We start from the raw sequence: 19,861 nt of genomic DNA, 5'->3' as shown, positions 1-19,861 counted from the left end.
ATTTTTACATGTGCTTTGTAATGTTGTAAAAATTTGTAAATTTTAGCTCAGCTCATCTTCAGCAAGATCTTCAGCAATTCCATGCAAAGTAGGCTGAGAAGAGACCCCATGGGACAGTTTTTTTGTTTCTTTTCACTAAACCAATTTTTCTAAGATAGTCATTATCAGGATTTTTTTTTTTTTTTTCAAGACAGTGGATAAATTTTTATTGAGCCACTTAGTTTACAACATGAGGTAAAAGGAAAAAGTTCTCCTTGACCAGTATTTTACACAGCTGTAGGAAAGTATTTTAGACTTCAGGGATTCATAAGGGATTACATCTCTCAAAAGCTGGGATCAAGTAAACAAATTTTATTAACTCCTTGAATTTTCCAGTTGACTCTTCCTTTACCATAGTAACAAGTTCTAACGAGTTATGTAAGTTTCTTCAAGGCCAAGTTTTATCATTGTTGCTATTATCCTTAGAGCTGAACTATTTCAGTCAATATCCACTAATTCCACTTCAAAAATGAGTTTTGCATTTGGTGGAATTTTGGCATCAGGCTGTCCTTTCTTTCCATAAGCCCATTCTGGTTCAATCTCCAGTCGAGCCTTTTCTCCTTTACTCATAGTCAAGAGGGCTTCATCCCATCCTCTGATAACTTTGCCTACTCCGACCTTAAAACTTAAAGGCTTGGCATTTTTCTTCTTCTTTGCACTTGTTTGAATATTAGTATCAAACACAGTCCCATCTTGTAGTGTTCCTGTATACCAGCAATGAACAACATCTCCCTTTTTGGGAAAGTTGGTTTTATCTCCCTTTTTCAGCACAGATTTAGTATATTTTGGTGGACCCTCATCCAGGGTCTCTTCAGACTTGGTTTCTTTGGGTTTATCTTCATTAAGCTTCACATTTTTTACTTGCTCAGACACTTTACTTATACTTTCAGTACCCTTAAAACGCTTAGTTTCAAAAAGATGGTTATAGGCTGTAACCAAGTGGTCCTTGTTAGCTGTCTTGGCCACATTTTTAATGTTTCCTAATAATTTATGTTCTGCAAGAAACGAATCTGAACCGTGTTCCTGCAGAAACTTGATAATGTCCTTCTTGGGCAGCTGCTCACTGCGCAGCTGCTCCACGGTCCACGCCCGCTGTGGAACAGCCGCCGCCATCTTCCCCTGCTGCCTCCGCTTTACTCCATTATCAGGATTAAGTGGGTATTTGTGAAGGACTAAGAATAGTACCTAGCCATTCCCAGCAATGTAATTACTCAACGAGTGAGTATTTGCTGAGAAATATTTCTTAGTTTGTAACTCCAGAGTAGCCACAGGATTCCAACTTCTCACAGATGACTTTTTCTACCCGAGATGCCCATTGTGACTGCTGTGTCTTCCGGTCAAAGGAAAGAATTCTAGACCCTATTTAAAAGACAATACAGCCTTTCCCAACTTCTAGCTTAGGCAGGGAGCTCACTTCCAGACACATAGGACCCTTGGCCTTGACTTTTAATCACCCCATCCCATTGTTTGTAAAATTCTAGCCTCTTAGGCCTATAGCACGTTTCTTTTTGTTATTCTTCAACTTTTGAGTTCTGGGGTACATGTGTAGGATGTGCAGGTTTGTTGCATAAACGTATGCCATGGTGGTTTGCTGCACAGATCAACCCATCACCTAGGTATTAGACAGTCCAGCATCCATTAGTTATTCTTCCTGATGCTCTCTCTCCCCTAACCCCCTCAGACAGGCCCCAGTGTGTGTGTTCCCCTCCATGTGTCCATGTGTTTCATCATTCAGCTGCTGCTTACAAGTGAGAACATTCGATGTTTGGTTTTCTGTTCCTGTGTTAGTTTGCAGAGGATAATGACTTCGAGCTCCATCTATGTCCCTGCAAAGGACAAGATCTTGTTCCTTTTTATGGCTGAAGAGCATTCCATGGTGTGTATGTACCACATTTTCTTTATCCAGTCTATCACTGATGGGCATTTGGGTGGATTCCATGTCTTTGCTATTGTGAATAGTGCTGCAATGAACATAGGCGTGCATGTATCTTTATAGTAGAATGATTTATATTCCTTTGGGTATATACTCAGTAATGGGATTGCTGGGTCAAATGGTATTTCTGCTTCTAGATCTTTGAGGAATCACCACACCGTCTTCCACAATGGCTGAACTAATTTCACTCCTTCCAACTGTGTAAAAGTGTTTCTTTTTCTCCACAACCTCACCAGCACCTTTTGTTTCTTGACTGTTTAGTAATTGCCATTCTGACTGGTATAAGATGGTATCTCATTGTGGTTTTCATTTGTATTTCTCTAATCATCAGCAATGTTGAGATTTTTTTCCATATGTCTGTTGGCCACATGAATGCCTTCTTTTGAGAAGTCTGTTCATGTCCTTTTTCTACTTTTTAATAGAGTTGTTTTTTTTCTTGTAAATTTGTTTAAGTTCCTTCTAAACTCTGGATATTAGACCTTTGTCAGATGGATAGATTGCAAAAATTTTCTTCCATTTTGTAGGTTGTCTGTTCACGCTGATGATTGTTTTGCTGTGCAGAAGCTCTTTAGTTTATTCAGAACCCATTTGTCAATTTTTGCTTTTGTTGCAGTTACTTTCAGCATTTTTGTCATGAAATCTTTGTCCATGCCTATATCTTGAATAGTATTGCCTAGATTTTCTTCTGGGTTTTTATAATTTTGGATTTTACATTAAAATCTTTAATCCAACTTGAGTTAATTTTTGTATAAGGTATAAGGAAGGGGTCCAGTTTCCATTTTCTGCCTATGGCTAGCCAGTTTTCCCAGCACCATTTGTCAAATAGGAAATTTGTTCCCTGTTGCTTGTTTTTGTCAGGTTTGTCAAAGATCAGATGGTTGTAGGTGTGTGGTGTTATTTCTGAGTTCTCTATTCTGTTCCTTGGTCTATGTGTCTGTTTTTGTACCAGTACCATGCTTTTTTGGTTTCTGTAGCCTTGTAGTATAGTCTGAAGTCAGTTCGTGTGATGCCTCCAGCTTTGTTCTTTTTGCTTAGAGTCATCTTGGCTATTTGGGCTCTCTTTTGGTTCCATATGAATTTTAAAATAGTTTTTCCTAATTCAGTGAAGAGTGTTAATGGTAGTTTAATGGGAATAGCACTAAATTTATAAATTACTTTGGGCAGCATGGCCATTTTCAAAATATTGATTCTTCCTATCTATGAGCATAGAATGTTTTTCCATTTGCTTGTGTCCTCTCTGATTTCCTTGAGCAGTGGTTTGTAGTTCTCCTTGAAGAGGTCCTTCACTTCCCTTGTTAGTTGTATTCCCAGCTATTTTATTCTCTTTGTAACAATTGTGAATGGGAATTCATTCATTGTTTTGCTCTCTGCTTAGGCCTGTGGCAAATTTCAATAGCTCTGTGGGCTTTTCAAATTTAACCTACTCTCACGCTCTGACTTTGTTTCCTCTTTATTTCTAACTCCTCAAAATTTCTCTTTTTTTGCTTTTGAGCTGGACTGTGGGATTTCTGACTTTGTTACATTGTAACAACTCCACAAGTTGGGAATGTGCTATTCGCACTTCCTACATCAGTTCAGTCTACCATATGGATTGGAAGTCACCTGCTCTACATACATAACCATCAACACCAATGGTAAAAAAACAGTAGAATGCACCATAGAGACACCTCCCAAACCAGAAAATACCTAAAACCCTTTGGTGAGCAATAAATTTTAACATTCACACATAAAATGTTATCTTAACATTTATTACTATTAAGTTATTTCACGCAATAATATCTGATCATGTTTGCATTATTATCTGAAAACCAAATTCATTCACCCTTCTAATGCATTTCCATTGTTAATTAAAAATTCAGGGTGTAATTGTTCACTCTCAGGGATAAAATCACATTTCTTTTTAGTTCTTTTCTAGATTCCCCAAATTATCTCCATGTAGTTTTCTTTTTAATTAGACTATTAGCTTCTTCATTAAGATTTCATGCTGTTCTAAGTGAATACCTAATAAACATTTTCAAAATACTGCATGCAAAAGCTCAGTCTATTTTTATCTTTCTGAAGTAGCCAGAGATCATATTTTAAACTGATTTTAAAATTCTAATAAGAATAATATTAATTGAAAAAGTTTTAAATAAACATACCAGGTAGAATTTTTATTTTAATTATTTAGCATATTAAAGAAAATTGAATTGATTCTGACTAAATGAGTCCCTCAAACTCCACCCAAACCATAGTTCTATAGGAAGAGACAATACTGAGGAAACAAATTATTCACCCAGTATTTTACTTCTACTCCGAGAAATTATCATATAGAAAAGAATACTCTAAAACTCTTGACCAGAGCATGCTGGGTAATCTGTACTTTGTAGGAAGAGAGCCACAGCATGAATTTAATGAATGTCAAACTGCAATAGAAAAAAATATTTGTCCAGCCTGAATGTCTCAACAATGGTCACTTAATTAAATACATTATGGTACAGGCACATGACAAAACATACTATCCCATAAAAATAATATTATAGACTATTCAACAACATGGAAAGATATTGATAATATTTTGATATGTATGATTGTATTTGTCATAAAATGAAATTTCCCTGCAAATAAAGAATCTGAAAATATGGGTGGATCCAGGTTTTGTACCATCTAAATTTTAAAAAATAAGAAGAGAAGCCATTTTAGGAAAAAACACAAAATGATGAATACAAAATTACGTTAAGTCCCAATCAAGGCCTGGAAAGGGACCTATAGGCAAGCTTCATTAATTCCATATAAATCTGTCTTTGTCTGAAAGATTATACCACAAAATTTTAACAGGTATATATCTAGAAAACAGGATTGTCAGTTATCTTTTTAATATTCTCTCTGCCTGCCATTATTTTTAAAATTTTCCATAATAAAAGAAACAATTACTTATTTAATAGGAATTAAAATATTTTTAAAATAAGCTTTTACAGAGGAAGGTACAGGTTACCTATTTTGCCCAGCCAAAGCAAAAGAATATTGATTTCAAATGTCAAATAGAGCCCATCTGGGCCAAGTATATGCTTATAACAATATCTGGAAAGATTGTCTGAAAAAATACTAAGACAACAAACTGTTGAGAATGACTGAATCCACATTCTGTAATGAGAACTCAATGGATTTTACTTTATGCTAACTACACTAAATATAAAAATAATCAGCAGATACAATTTTTCTGATATAAAATGGTCACGTATCCTTTATGTCACTTTTTCATTACACACTGTGTAGAATTACAAAGTCCTTATTAATTCTGTCTCTTAAAAAAATTAAAGTCCAAACTGTTTCTCCCTCCCCTACTATTCTGGTCCAATCAATCATCAGCTCTGGCAGGAAATACTGTAATAGCCCTGTCAGCAGTCCCTGCTTCCACTTGGCCCCTACACACCATCAGAGTCCATTCTGCACACAGCAGCCACAGGAGTCTTTCAGAAGCACAAACCAGATCATGCTGCTCCTGCCTTAAAACCCTTCAGTGGCTTCCCAACGCACTAGGAATGAAATGCAAATATGATGCACAGGGCCTGCAGGCCTCTGCATGTTTGGTCTCCTGCCTACTCCCCAGGCTAACTCCTTACAGTTCTCCCTTGGCTCATACTCATCCCATCACACTCCTCACCTGCCTACGCCTTAAACAACAAGTTCTTCTGCTTCATCATGTTTGCACTTTCTGTTCTCTCCCTCTGGGCTGTTTAACCCCCAGTTCTTCAATTGTCTGACCACTCCTTACTCGGAAGATTTCTGCTGGTTTCTCGTTGCCTCACTCTCTTAAAGCTATGACTCTACCCACCAGGCCTCCTACTTTCTAATGCAGCACCCAGAATATTAATGGAAGTTATCTCTCAGGGGTGGAATTGCAGACTTTTTTTCATCTTATGTACATTTGGTTTACTACATTTTCTAAAATGAACATTTCTTTTATAAGAGGAAATCATTAAAACATCTGTAGACCAGAAAAGACAATTCATTTATTTGTCCTTGTATATATTCACTTAAGACTACTGACAATAATTTACCACATGGTCCAGAATTTTTTTAATCTTCCATGCTCCAACGGGATTCCAGTTCATTGAAGGGCCTGTTCAAATGTCAATCCACTGTGAAGATTTCACCCAAGAAAATATGTACGATCCTCTTTTATATTCCCATATCATCTCATAACTAGTACTACTGTAGCTCTTATCATACTATGTTATTAGTTTATACTTGTTTCCTCCACCACTAAAGATTACTTCATCACTGTATCCCCAGTATCTGGCACAGTACAGCACTCAGGACGTTTAAAATCTCTGATATATGCTTGAATAAATGAATATGGAAGGAATTTACCCCTCATTTTACAAAAAATAAGAAAATGTAAGAAAATCTAGAATTTGGGGACTATATGGTATAAGGACTTTAGTAGCTATTCAGCTGCATTACACAGCTTTGGCTTGGACTTTTCCAGGGAATGGAAACTCACTTTCTGGAGGAAGTCAATACTACCTAGGATACCTCTGGCCAGCAGAATGTTCTTTCTTTTTCTGATCCTTCAAAGGCCTCCTGTAATTTCTACTCTTTCTTTAATAAACAAGGTATAACATCTGAGAGGCAGCTATCATGACCCCTTCATACATGCAGAATATCTCTAATTACTTATATAGGCGTGAATGAATGGTTTCCAGATCCTTTGAATTCCTAGTCCTTCTCCTTTGAACATGTCCCAACGTTTCTTAGAGTGCGGACAGTTCAGCCTAAGGTGAAGGAGAATTATTACCTCCTTCCTTCTGGAGTCTACTTCTAGTGATATATCCAAGATCAAGAGTGCTTCAGCTTATTGGCAGTCACATCACTCTGCCCATACTTAACCAATTATCAGCCAAGACTAAGTTTTCACTAATATGCATGCTTCCCGTACTATACTTCTATAGCTGATTTTAAGGCCTTTGTGCATAAGGCACATTTTTCTTTATTTTCATCTTGTGAGACTCAGTTCACTTTTTCTGCCCCTAGGCATTCTTAAATATCAAAGCTACTCTTCTAGCTACTTGCCATCTATAAATGTAATAAATATGCTTTCTACTTCTTTGTCTAAATCATTGAGAAAATGAGACCAAAGAGAGTCAGTACAAAATGTCCATTGCTAGTTGGAGCATAGACTAATATCCAATATATTATATACTGTATATATGTATATGTATATATACACACATATAACATCCAATATATGATGTCATTATATGTTAAGTGACATAAAGGAGATTCAGAGCAACCAAAAGGAAGAGGAGAAGAACACACTCAACTGCGGAAGTAGAAAACAGAAACACAGACAAAATGAGAACGGAAACAGTTTAGGTAACATTTAATAGAAGGGATAATATTTGGACAGCTATTGAAGGATAAATAGTATTGCAATCAGCAGAGTCATGCTAATGGATATTCCAAGCATGAAAAGTATATTCACAAAGTTCTGTGGCAGCAAATCACATAATATATTCATTCATTTAAAATGTATCTACTATGCTATGTGGTAGACACTGTATTAGATAGGAGGATATGGTAATGATCAAAAGCAGACACACGGTGGTGCATGCCTGTAATCCCAGCACTTTGGGAGGACAAGGCGGGCGGATCACAAGGTCAGGAGATGGAGACCATCCTGCCTAACACGGTGAAACCCCGTCTCTCCTAAAAATACAAAAAAATTAGCTGGCCTGGTGGCGGATGCCTGTAGTTCCAGCTACTCGGAAGGCTGAGACAGGAGAATGGCGTGAACCTGGGAGGCGGAGCTTGCAGTGAGCCGAGATCGTGCCACTGCACTCCAGCCTGGGCGACAGAGCGAGACTGTCTCAAAAAGAAAAAAAAGCAGACACAATGCCTATCCTTGGTACTTATGGTCTGATCAATGAGACAGATACAGAAACAAACAAATGAGAAGTTGCTAGTTTGACACAAGAATATATTTAAATACAAGCACATTTTCTAGTTGTGTAAACACCTTGGGTAATACTGAGGCATAAAGCTGGAAGATGAAATGAATCTAAGAATGGTGTGTTATGGATGCTTGGCTATTAATAAGAAGCAGTGAGACACCATTAAGCATTCTTGAATAAGGAGGTGGCCTAATCAGAGATAAGGTTTAAGACAAATAATTTGTCAGCAACTTGCAGGATGGGCTGGGTGAAAAAGAGCCTGATAATTGGGAAGTTTGGTTGTTAAACTAGGGCAAATGTCTGAATGAGAGATAATGAAGATCTACACTACGGTTATATAATTGGGGATGGAATGTAAGAATTATTAGGGAATAAGATATCAATAATTTATGAGCTGTAGGTTGAATAAAGTAAAAAGGGAAAGTAGTCACAAATGAGGCCAAAGTGTAAATCCAACTGACTGAGAAAGTAAGTGAGGTGATAGAGCTCAGGAGAGAAAGGGAGGCTAGAGAGCAATGGGAGTTGAAGCCTTGAGAATGGATCCTATTACTGAGAGAAAAATTAAACAGAAAGAAATGCTAATTTTCTGACCTAGGACTTGGATAGAGCCCTCTAGAAATAGGCCAGAGCAGAGAAAGAAGGCAGCAAAGGAGATTGAAAGATCTATTTGTGAGGATTTTCCAGAGAAACAGAACCAATAGGATGGAGATAGATGTAGATATATGGAGAGAGGGAGAGAGAGAGTATAACGAATTGGTTCATGTAACTATGGAAGCCAAGAAGTCCCACAATCTTCAGTCAGCAAGGCGGAGATACAGGAAAATCAATGACATTAAGTTACATTCTGAGTCTGATGGCCTGAGAACCAGAAAAGTTAATGGTCTAAGTCCCAGGCCAAGGGCAAGAGAAGACCAATATCCCAGCTTATGTGGTCAGGCAGTAAGAAAGCAAATTCTCCCTTCCTCTGCCTTTTTGTTCCATTCAGTCCTTCAGTGGATTGGATAATGCCCAACAACACTGGGGAGGGCAATCTGCTTGACTCAGTCTAAAAATTTAAATGCTAATCTCTTCCATAAACACCCCTACAGACACACCCAGAAATAATGTTTAACCAAGTATCTGGGCATCCCATGGCCTAATCAAGTTAACACATAAAATTAACATTCACAAAGGGAAGCTTCTAGAAAGTCACATCCACCCTCTTCTTTCAGAAGGACAAACTGCTAACAAAGGAGAAAAGAAAGTTCAACATCAGATTCTCTCACTGTTCTCTCCCTGCTATATTTATGAGGCACCTGTCATTGCAGCACAGCCTCCTATGATACCTGGTTGCCATTATCTTGCAGTAGAAATAACCATCATCCTGTAGTCAATCCATATGGAGTCACTGGCAACGGGCTCCATGTGCACCAGCCAAGTCAGTTCACAGGGCAAGATGTACACATTTGGTTTGATATGGAGCATGCTGGAAATTCTCTACACCACATTATATTAGAGTTGCTTCTACAAATTTGAAGGCACTATGGCTTCTCACTTTTGTGTGTGTGTGTGTTTTCCACTAATATCTAGTTTCATTGGAAGTGTAAGTTCGCACTTGCTCATAGGAACATCTAATTTGGTAATGCTGGGGCACTATAAGCATGATTTTCATCTTAGTATCCTATGGAATGTAAATGAATTCATAATGCATTTCTTCTATTAAATCAAGCAGACATAAGAAGAATTGTAATGTTCACTTCACCAAAGAACTTATTACTTCATATAACTTGTGTCACATGAATTATCAGTGGACACAGAGAATCCAGTATCTGTATACACCTCCCTACATGTACATACACATGCACTTGTGCATACAAGTACATACGGTCAGGAAAATCTATAGGAGAAACACAGCAGCCTTTCTAGGGAAAGATGCCCAAATCTGAAATTTTATGCCACAGGAGGAAATAATAGCAGTTTCCACCCATATTATTTCCTCAGTAGCCATACATACACACAAATTCGAGCAGGCAACATGACCACAGGGGCCCGACCTGCTTGGAACTAATCCATTTAGTACTTTCAGAAATAGATTCAGATCAAAGTACCAACTAATTCAAGTGAAGAGGCACACAAAACATACACACACACAAGTGTTAATGGAAAGAGATCATAAGGGATTGCGGTATCTCGCAAAATGCCTCACCAAGAAACCCACACACCAATAAACATTCTCAAGCAGCTGAGTTAGCCTAGATTTGGTTTCCATGGCAATAAATACTGAATGGAGGTCTGCTACCACCTATCCCAAAGAGAAGGGTCAGAAATCAGTAAAATCCTTCATTTAATAATAAAATATAATTATCAAAACCAAGCACTCACCACTGTCATAAATAGCTGTTTTCTGAAATTGTAGATTTTTACCCTGATTAAAAACAAAACAAAAGGGAGAATTTACAAAGTCTTCAAATAGGTAATTTCATCTTGAACCCCAATGGACCTACAACAATAACAACAGATGATTTAGGGCTGACCCCCAAGCCATTATGCCTGAATCTTGCCACCTTGAACAGTGCTTAGCAAGCACCAGAAGGGGCTGTAACAATGGGGTCCCCTATAACCATGGTCTTTAGAATGTCACAATTCCCCTGTAAAGAATGACCTAAGGGATGCAGGGCTGTTGCCAACAAATGCTTTACGCAAGAAGCACTACTGACTATTTCTTTGCTAGAATGAAAATTTAACTGTTATGAGGATCAAACAACAAAGACATCATACACTCATAGCTGGCAGATATTTTCCCAACAACCTGTGAGTTGACTTTAACTTTTTGTACTTTTCCCTCAGGGATATACTAGATAAGACTATATCCTAAGAACAGAGTTATAGAACATCTCAGAAATTTATCTGGCCTAGTCTACAGAAATCACTTAAATCTAATATGGGCAAAGTAAGCCTGCCTTCTTTCAGAGGCTGGAACTAGAGAGAGTGGTGATAATTATTTATGATTAACTGTATCACTCATTCTGTTTTCAATGATTCACTACACACTTGGTCTGTATCTGGCATGCTGCTGGACACTCAGTACACAAAGACAGAAAATAGGGAAAATAATAGAAAGCCTTGCCCTCAAGAGTTTACAGTCTAGCAGAGACTTAGGATGAAGTCAGAACTTCTTCATGTGGCCTTCAAGGCCCTCTGGAATCTGGGATTGAGGCCATCTGCCAGTTCTTCAGTGTCATACCCCTTAACTCCCCTGACCATGTTGCAGCCATTACTGTTCTTTCTTGGCTCTCTTCTTCCAGTTTTTCCACACTGTTCTCTGTGGTTTTTCTGTCTCTTCATCTGGATAACTCCTAGTTATCTTTCAGGTCTCAACTTAAGCATCACTTTCCAGAACCATTAGGTTCTCCTCTCATATGTTCTCATGGTTTCATATTCTTCCTCTATAATAACTTCTTACTTTAATGGTTTTCGTTTTCAATTGTCTACCAAGCTCAGAAAGGGTTGTAATTAATTCTTCCAAGTTATCTTGTATCCCCAGATGTAAGCACTGGGTCTGGCACAAATCTCAAATATTTGTTGAATGAATGAAATTGCTGTGGGATAGCTGAGCACAGAAGCACTAATTACGATAACATGGCATGACATTCAGCACAGAGATGCTGCTGCTGCTAATAGCAATGTTGATTGTGATGTAGCAATGCAGCTAAACAGATTATGAATTAATCTGAATGCCTTTTATGGAATGCAGACATTTCTGTAGTGCAGGATCTATATCTAGTTAATTCATTTTCTACCCAACAAAACTGCCTGAAACTTCTGATGGCTTAGTAATAACTACGGTAAAAACACACAAATTAGACTTCAGATATTTGGAATTAAGGGTAATTCTCACAGTGTGCTGAAGTTTCCATGCTTCCTCAATTACAAAGGTTTACTGAACAAATGGTGAGATGAGTGATTTTAATAAGCCGAACCATTAGCTATGTTCTCAGGTGTAATATACCGAACATTCAAAGAGTTGATTCTTTTACTAACTCTGACACTAGCTAGCTCTCATGGACCTCTCTGCATCTGAATCTCCTCATCTGTAAGGTGAGCAGGTCTGACTCCATGATTTCCATACAGCCCAAGCCTTACCTGAGTCTGAAAAAGTTCATCTAATTAAAAACAAATGGTTAATAGGCTAATTATTTTAGGTAATCAAGTTTCCAAGGGCTTTTAACGCAACAAACATATCCTGAAAAGCAGCTACAATATTACTCTTAAAGGCCAGCATGGAGGGTCATACCTGTAATCCCTGCACTTTAGGAGGCCAAGGAGGGAAAACTGCTTGAGCCCAGGAGTTCAAAACTAGCCTAGACAATGTAGGGAGATCCCATCCCTACAAAAAATATAAATAAATTAGCTGGTGTGTGGTGCACACCTGTAGTACTAGCTATTCGGAAGGCTGAGGCAGAAGGGTTGCTTGAACCACGGGGGTTAAAGCAGCAGTGAGCCATGACTGTGTCACTATACTCCAGCCTGGACAATGGAGCAAGAGCGAGAAAGAGAAGAGAAGAGAGAGAGAAAGAGAGAGAAAGAGAGAGGAAGGAAGGAAGGAAGGAAGGAAGGAAGGAAGGAAGGAAGGAAGGAAGGAAGGAAGGAAGGAAGGAAGGGAGGGAGGGAGGGAGGGAGGGAGGGAGGGAGGGAGGGAGGGAGGGAGGGAGGGAGGGAGGGAAGAAAATTTATTATATTACATAAATATTCCCTGGTATTCACTAGATCTCACTATACTAACTCAGATTTGCTGAATTTATGACTGGAATAAATCTCTGCACCCTATCGAAGTGGAGCAAGAAGCAAAGAAATCATGCTCACAGACATCACTCATCTCATTTCTGCAGGTTCAGGGACCAACCCATAGAAACAGACACAACAGGATCAACTCAACAACATCAAGGAATTTAGACCTCTACAATTCATCTCCTGACAATAAACTAGTTCCCTATCACAAAATCCTATAACAAGACAATCAATAACTTTTTAAATCATTTAATCTACCCAAGACATGAATTTTACTAACAACAAAGATAACTCTTACCAAAATAAATATCAACTACATTATCTCAAAAAATGGACACCAACACCTGTTAAAATATAACAACACAATAAAAATGTCTTAAGTTATGAACAAAAAGAATATCAGCCAGCCAGTTGGGTAACTGAGCTCACTGAATGTAATTTAGGAGGTCATTGCCTTTTTTTTTTCTCTATATTATTAGCATGGGGACACCCAATTTCCTCTGCTTTCTCTTCCTAGTTTAATCATCCTCCAACAATTAGGTAAGTTTCCAATAAACATATAAATTGAAAAATGTAAACTAGAAACATTTTCTAGGGAGACAATTTGCTTCATTCATCCATCCATTTATTCATAAAAATAGCATTATTTTACGGTTCAAGGTCCCAAGGGCAATCTAATTTTTAAATTATAAAAAGAAGGCCTTGGTTTTGAAATGCAAACTATTGAAGAAATAAATAAAATATATAAGACAACTAGAAATCAATTTCAAGTGTAAGCAAGAATTAGAGAATTGAGTATAATATGTACACAAATGTACAGAAAAATAAAACCATCTTTGGGGCAAAGTTAGTATTGGAGGTTTCCCTAGAAATAAATGACATATTAGACTTCAAATAAATGGTTGGATTTGTTGTAACAGAAACCAGAGAAGTGCTCAGAAAATGGGAAGAGGGAGCACATAACAAGGATACAGGAGCCAGCTTGAAGCGGCTCTCACTGGCCAAACCAGAGACAATTTCAGCAGCAAAGAAACTTAAGCTCAGAAATAAATTGTCAACAATTGAAACAAAAAGGAATCCATGAGGCCATGTGGATAGTAATTAGATAAATAAGGGGATAGTTAGATATTAAGTAAGCAAAGAACTTTTTATAGTAGAATAATGAGGGTCAACTGGTATTTCAACATCTCTTTGACAGATTGTGAATGTTTCAAACCAGGGACTTCTTTTTTAACCTAAAAAAGGTCCCTTTGGACCTTAAACTACTCTAGTTATCAGATCGATCAATCAATGTCAAGTAATTCTGTTTCGGTGAATTAATGAGTGAATAAATAATTGAATGACTCACAGTCTTCCCAGAAAACTGCTCCTATTTTACACTTTTCAGTTGACACGCTAGTGCTGGAGTTGGAAAATCATCATTTTGCCGCCATTATGGTAAACACTGAATCAGACAAAAAATCCTTAATGGATACTAATTCAAGAAGAAAACTGAGAAGAAATAGTGTATTTCTGTGTCTTCATACAGACTGCTTATTACTTGCAAAGGAGGAAAATAGTAACATACAGTGGAGAAGTGGGCAACTATAGGCTGGGTGATCAAAATTAACATGGCGACCGAGGGACATACAGACATCATGTGTCTCCAGATGTGATACCCTGAGAAGAACACGGTGTCATATGTGCAGTGTTCTAGCCAAACCTACATAATCCCATTGCAACCATGATTAGAAGAAACAGGAGACAAACACAGGTGAGAAATATTATTTTTAAAAGCAGAGAGGACAACTAAAGTCTTCAAAAATATCAGTGTCAAAAGACAAAAACTGTGGATATGTTTCAGATTAGAAGAGGCTAAAGAGACATGAGAACTAAGTGTAATCTCTAACCCTAGATTGGATCCTGGGCTGAAGGGATAAATGATCTAAACTTTATATTACACTGTCCTTTATTATAAGAAACATTATTAAGTCAATTGAAAAAAATTGAAATAAGAATTATAAATTAAAATACTGTATTGATACATATATATATATATACACACACACACATATGTATGTGCGAACATACACAGATAAAGAAGGAAACAGAGCAGACAGGGCCTTCTGTAATCTGGTAATGCTCTATTTCTTGACTTTGCTGGTGGTTACAAGTATATACATTGTATGCCATTTTTTCATATCTTACCCTTTTAAAAGTTAAAAAGTGATATAAAATACATGCATACACACACAAAGTGCCATCGATTTATCTAAACAAATGCCAACTGAGATTTGTCTATGTTGTTGGCATGAGAGCTACAGAAATGAAGAGGTGGTAGGTCCCTCCTGGGAATTCCAAATAAAGGAAAATTAAAAACTTCCCTTGCATCTCTGGACACTACAGCATCCTGAACTTGCTTCATGGGCCCCACACAGCTCGTCATCCTCTCTCAGAACAAAGTGGAGCCATAAAGATTTTTTTTTTATCTATAAGATTTTGGTGGCATATAAATATAATACTGATCAGAGGTAGACAAGGATTGTGGATCAATTGCTAACTCTGGTTAGGGATATAGCAATAAGTTATCAAAGCAGTTGTTTTGTTGTTACTGATATATAGTTTTATATAGATATAAAGAGTAAAATCATGAATATCCAGCTCTATGAATTTACACAGAGTTAACATAAACATTTATGTACCCCTCAAATACAGAAATAAAATATTGCCAGAACTTTCTTTTCTTAAAAACTACATTTATCCTCTCGAAGACTACCATTATTTTGACTAAAGGTTAGTTTTGTCAGGTTTTGAATTTTATGTAAATGGAACCATACAGTGTGGATTGTTTTGCATTTGATATCTTTCACTCAGTGTTATTTGAGTTTCATATACATTGTTGCAAGTTTGTTGATTTTCATTGCTGCATTGTATTTTCTCTATTCTACTATTAATGGACAATTTAGGTTCCCTGTTTGAGAAAATTATGAATAGTAGTACTATGAAAATTTTTGCACGTGTTCTTGGTCCATATATGTATGCTTTGTTGCTTAATAAAAAGATAGAAATAGAATTTTTGGATCATAGAGTATATGCATGTTCAGCTTTCATGGACACTGCCTAACAGTTTCACAAGTAGCAGTGCCAATTTATGATCACACCAGCATGTATGACAGTTCCAGTTGCTTTATATCTTCTCTAATGTTTAGAATTGCCAACCCTTTTGATTCTATACCTTTTCATGCATATTAGTGTAATTTTAACTTCAATTTGCCCGATGACTAATGAGACTGAGCACCTTTTCTTATGTGTTTTGGCTGCCTGGATATTTTCTTTTACAAAGTGTCTGCTCATGTCTTTTGCCACTTTTCTTTTGGGATGACTGTCTTTTCCTCATTGATTCTTATGCATTTGTTACATACACAAATAAGTTCTTTGTTGAATATATGTACTGCAAGTATCTTCTCTTAGTCTGTGGCTTATCACTTAACTCTGTTAGTGGTGTCTTCTTATAATTAGAAATCAATAATTTCATTGAAATCTAGTATTTCAATCTTTGTGTTTAATGCTTTCTGATATTAAGAAATATTTGTGTATCAAAAGGTCATGAAGATGTATCACTGTTTCTTTTAGAAGTTTTATTGCTATGTCTTTTAATTTGGTATAAAGTAGGGGGTCAAGATTTGTTTTTTCCTATGACTTTCTAATTGATCCAGTTGAAAGGACAAGTCTTCTTGATAAATATCCCTTCTACAGAGCATCACCTTTATCATAAGTCAAGTGACAGTACACGTGTAGGTCTGTTTCTGGACTTCTATTCTACTTCAGTGGTTTATTCCCCTATCCATATGTGAATACCACACTGTATTAATTACTATAGTGTTAAAAAAAGTCTTGATAATCAACAGTTTTTCAACTTTGTTCAACTTCTTCAAGATTGCCTTGCTATTCTTGGCCCTTTACATCTCCATATAAACTTGAAAAATGACTTCTCAGTTTCTGATAGTAAATAAATAACTTACTGGAATTTAGATAGTAATTAAATTGAATCTATAGGTCACTTTAGGAGAGTTACAACATTACAATATGGAGTATTCCAATCTATGAACAACCTATATATCTTGCCATGTATTTATTTAGTTTCTCTCAATGCTATATATTTTTTCTGTGCAGAGGTTTTACAAATATTTTGATAGACTTCTTCCTAGGTATTTGGTGTTATTTACACCATCTTAAATTTTATTATTCCTAAATTTTATTTTCTACATGTTGCAGATATATAAAATGAAATTGATTTTTGTGTATTCACTTTATATCAAATGATCTTGCTAAATGTACTAATTCTATCAGTTTGCTCATAGATTTTCAATCATGTCATCTATGAATAATAACAATTTAATTCTTTTTTACCCAGTTCTCTATACCTTGTATGTTTAAGTTTCATTCTCTCCTGCATTTCCGTGTTTCCATTAGGGAACATTTTATTCTGCATGAAGAATTCACTTCAGGATTTCCTTCACCTCAGGTCTGCTGGCAACAATTGTCTCAGGTTTTGTATTATCTGGAAATAGATTTCACCTTATTCTTCACTGTTTTGTTAAAGTACTATATGTATATAAAAAAGTGTACATATCATGATTTTATAGCTGGATGAATTTTCACAAACTGAACCACCATTTGAACCAATCACACTGCTGCAGCTCCCTCAAGAGTAATTGCGATCCTGACATCTAACAGCTTAGTTTTCCCTGTTTGAACTTTGCATAAAAAATGTAAATATGTATTTCTTTGTATTGGCTTCTTTTACTCAATATTATGTTTGTGAGATTCACCCATAGTGTTGCTTGTCGTGTCCTTTATCCCAATTTCTGTTTAGTCTTCTTTCGTGATTATATTTGGATAGTTTCCAGGTTTTGACTCGGTGAATGGTTCAGCTCTAAGCAATTATTTACCTGTCTTTTGGTGGCTAAAAGCAGTCATCTCTGTTGGCTTTATGCTTTGGAGTGGAATTGCTAGGTTATAGAGTATGCATCATTTCATTTTTCAAAACACATTTCCAAAGCAAAAATACTAATTTATTCCCCCAGCAGCAGCAATGAGAGTACTAATTTTTGCCATCCTCACCAGCTCCTAGTGCTTACCATCTTTTTCATCTTAGTCATTCTGGTGGTTGTGTAGCAGTACAAGATAGCAGTTTTAATTTGTATTTCCCTGATGACAAATACAGTTGAGCATTTTTCATGTGTTTCTTGACCACTGGGAAGTTTCTGCTTGAATTGTTTTGTTTGCACCTATGTTTTTAATTGGGTCTTCTGTCTCTTTCTTCTTGATTTATACAAGCTCTTTACATGTTCTGGATACAAGCCTTTTATCAAAGATGTGTGTGGTAAACATATTCTCCCACTCTGTGGATTGTGTCTATACTCTCTTAATAGCATGTTTTCACAAAGATCTTAATTTCATTAGAGTTCAATTTTAAAATTTTTCCTTTATGACTAACATATACTATAGCTTATTGTTAGCACATGAAAATATACTCACGTGCTGCATAATTATGTTTCAGTCAATGATGGAGCACATGTATGACAGTGGTCACGTAATAGTATAAAGGAGCTAAAAAATCCTATCACCTAGTGACATCATAGCCATCATAACATTGTAGCACAACCCATTACTCATGTGTCTGTGGTGATGCTGATGTAGACAAACACACCGCACCGCTAGTTGTATAAAAGTTTAGCACATACAATTATGTAGAGTACATAATACCTGATAAGGACAATAAATGACTACATTAACTGGTTTACATTTTTACTATACTTTTGATCATTATTTTAGTGTATACTCCATATATATATATATATACACACATATATAAAAATTAAAAACAGTTGACTATAAAACAGCCTCATGCAGGTCCTTCAGGAGGTATTCTAGAAGAATTCTAGAAGCATTGTTATCATAGGAGATGACAATTCCATGCATATTATTGCCTCTGAAGACCTTCTAGTGAGACAAGTTATGAAATGAAAGAGTGAAATCGATTATCTTGACCCTGTGTAGGGTTAGGCTAATGTTTGTGTCTTCATTTTTACCAAAATATTTTACAAAGTAAAAAATAAAATGAAAATGTTAAACTAGAAAAAGCTTACAGAATAAGGATATAAGTATAGAAAATATCTCTACAGACATACAATGTGTTTCTGTTTCTAGCTAAGTGTCACAACAAAAGAGTCAAAAAAGTTTTAACAAAATTAACAAGTTTGTAAAGTAAAAATTTACAATAAGCTAAGAATAATTTATTATTGAAGAAAGAAAAATATTTTATAAATTTAGTATCGCTAAGTGCAGAGTGTTTGTAAAGTCTACAATAGTGTACAGTAACATCCTAGGCCTTCACATTCACTCATCGCTCGCTCACTGACTCACTCAGAGCAACTTCGAGTCCTGCAAGTTCTGTTCACGGCAAATGTCCTATCTAGGTATACCATTTTTTAATCTTTTATACCGTATTTTTGCCATACCTTTTCTATGTTTAACACACAAATATTTACCATCATGATACAACTGCCTATAGCACTCAGTATAGTAACATGCTGTCCAAGTCTGTAGCCAAGGAGCAACAGGCTCTACCATATAGCCTAGATGTGTGTAGGCTATACCATCTAGGTTTGTGTGACTACACTCTATGATGTTTATACAATGACAAATCGCCCAGTGACACAGTTTTCAGAATGCATCGCCATGACTGTCCACTTAACTTTTGCAATTGATCTCATATTCTACAACCTCTCTGACCTCTCTATTTCTAGAATCTTTTTTGGTACATTTTACTGGATTTTCTATAATACAATCATGCCATCTGCAAATGAGGACAGTTTTACTTGTTCATTTCCAATATGGTACCTCTTATTTCATATGCTTGCCTACTGCACTGTCTGGGACATCTAGAACAATGTCAAATTAAAGTGGTCAGAGTATGTATCTTCCTTCCTGATCTCAGGGAGAAAGTGTGCAGTCTGTCTCCATTACATATGATGTTAGGTGTACATTATTAGTACTGAAGCTTTCCCAGAAATAGCAGAAGAATTGGAGTTGGAGAGTAGGGAATGGAGTTTTGAGAAAAACTGAGATGCTGCATTCAAGGAGGGGAACACTTAGAGGTACTATAACTTGAGAATTAAATGTTAATCCTGTATTCATTTTA

At 36.5% G+C, this 19,861-nt stretch overlaps 1 protein-coding gene across 1 annotated transcript; it reads right to left on the bottom strand.

The window, feature by feature from the left end:
* Window positions 1-329: 329 nt before the first annotated feature.
* Window positions 330-1,187, bottom strand: LOC103248413 (peptidyl-prolyl cis-trans isomerase FKBP3). Its single transcript, XM_008020771.3, has one exon. It carries the CDS (start codon window positions 1,150-1,152, stop codon window positions 478-480), a length of 675 nt encoding a protein of 224 aa, XP_008018962.1. The 5' UTR covers window positions 1,153-1,187; the 3' UTR covers window positions 330-477.
* Window positions 1,188-19,861: the final 18,674 nt, after the last annotated feature.

The sequence above is a fragment of the Chlorocebus sabaeus genome, chromosome 1 (genome assembly GCF_047675955.1).
Source record: "Chlorocebus sabaeus isolate Y175 chromosome 1, mChlSab1.0.hap1, whole genome shotgun sequence".
Lineage (NCBI taxonomy): Eukaryota > Metazoa > Chordata > Mammalia > Primates > Cercopithecidae > Chlorocebus > Chlorocebus sabaeus.
This window is presented reverse-complemented; position numbering and strand designations above follow the sequence as displayed.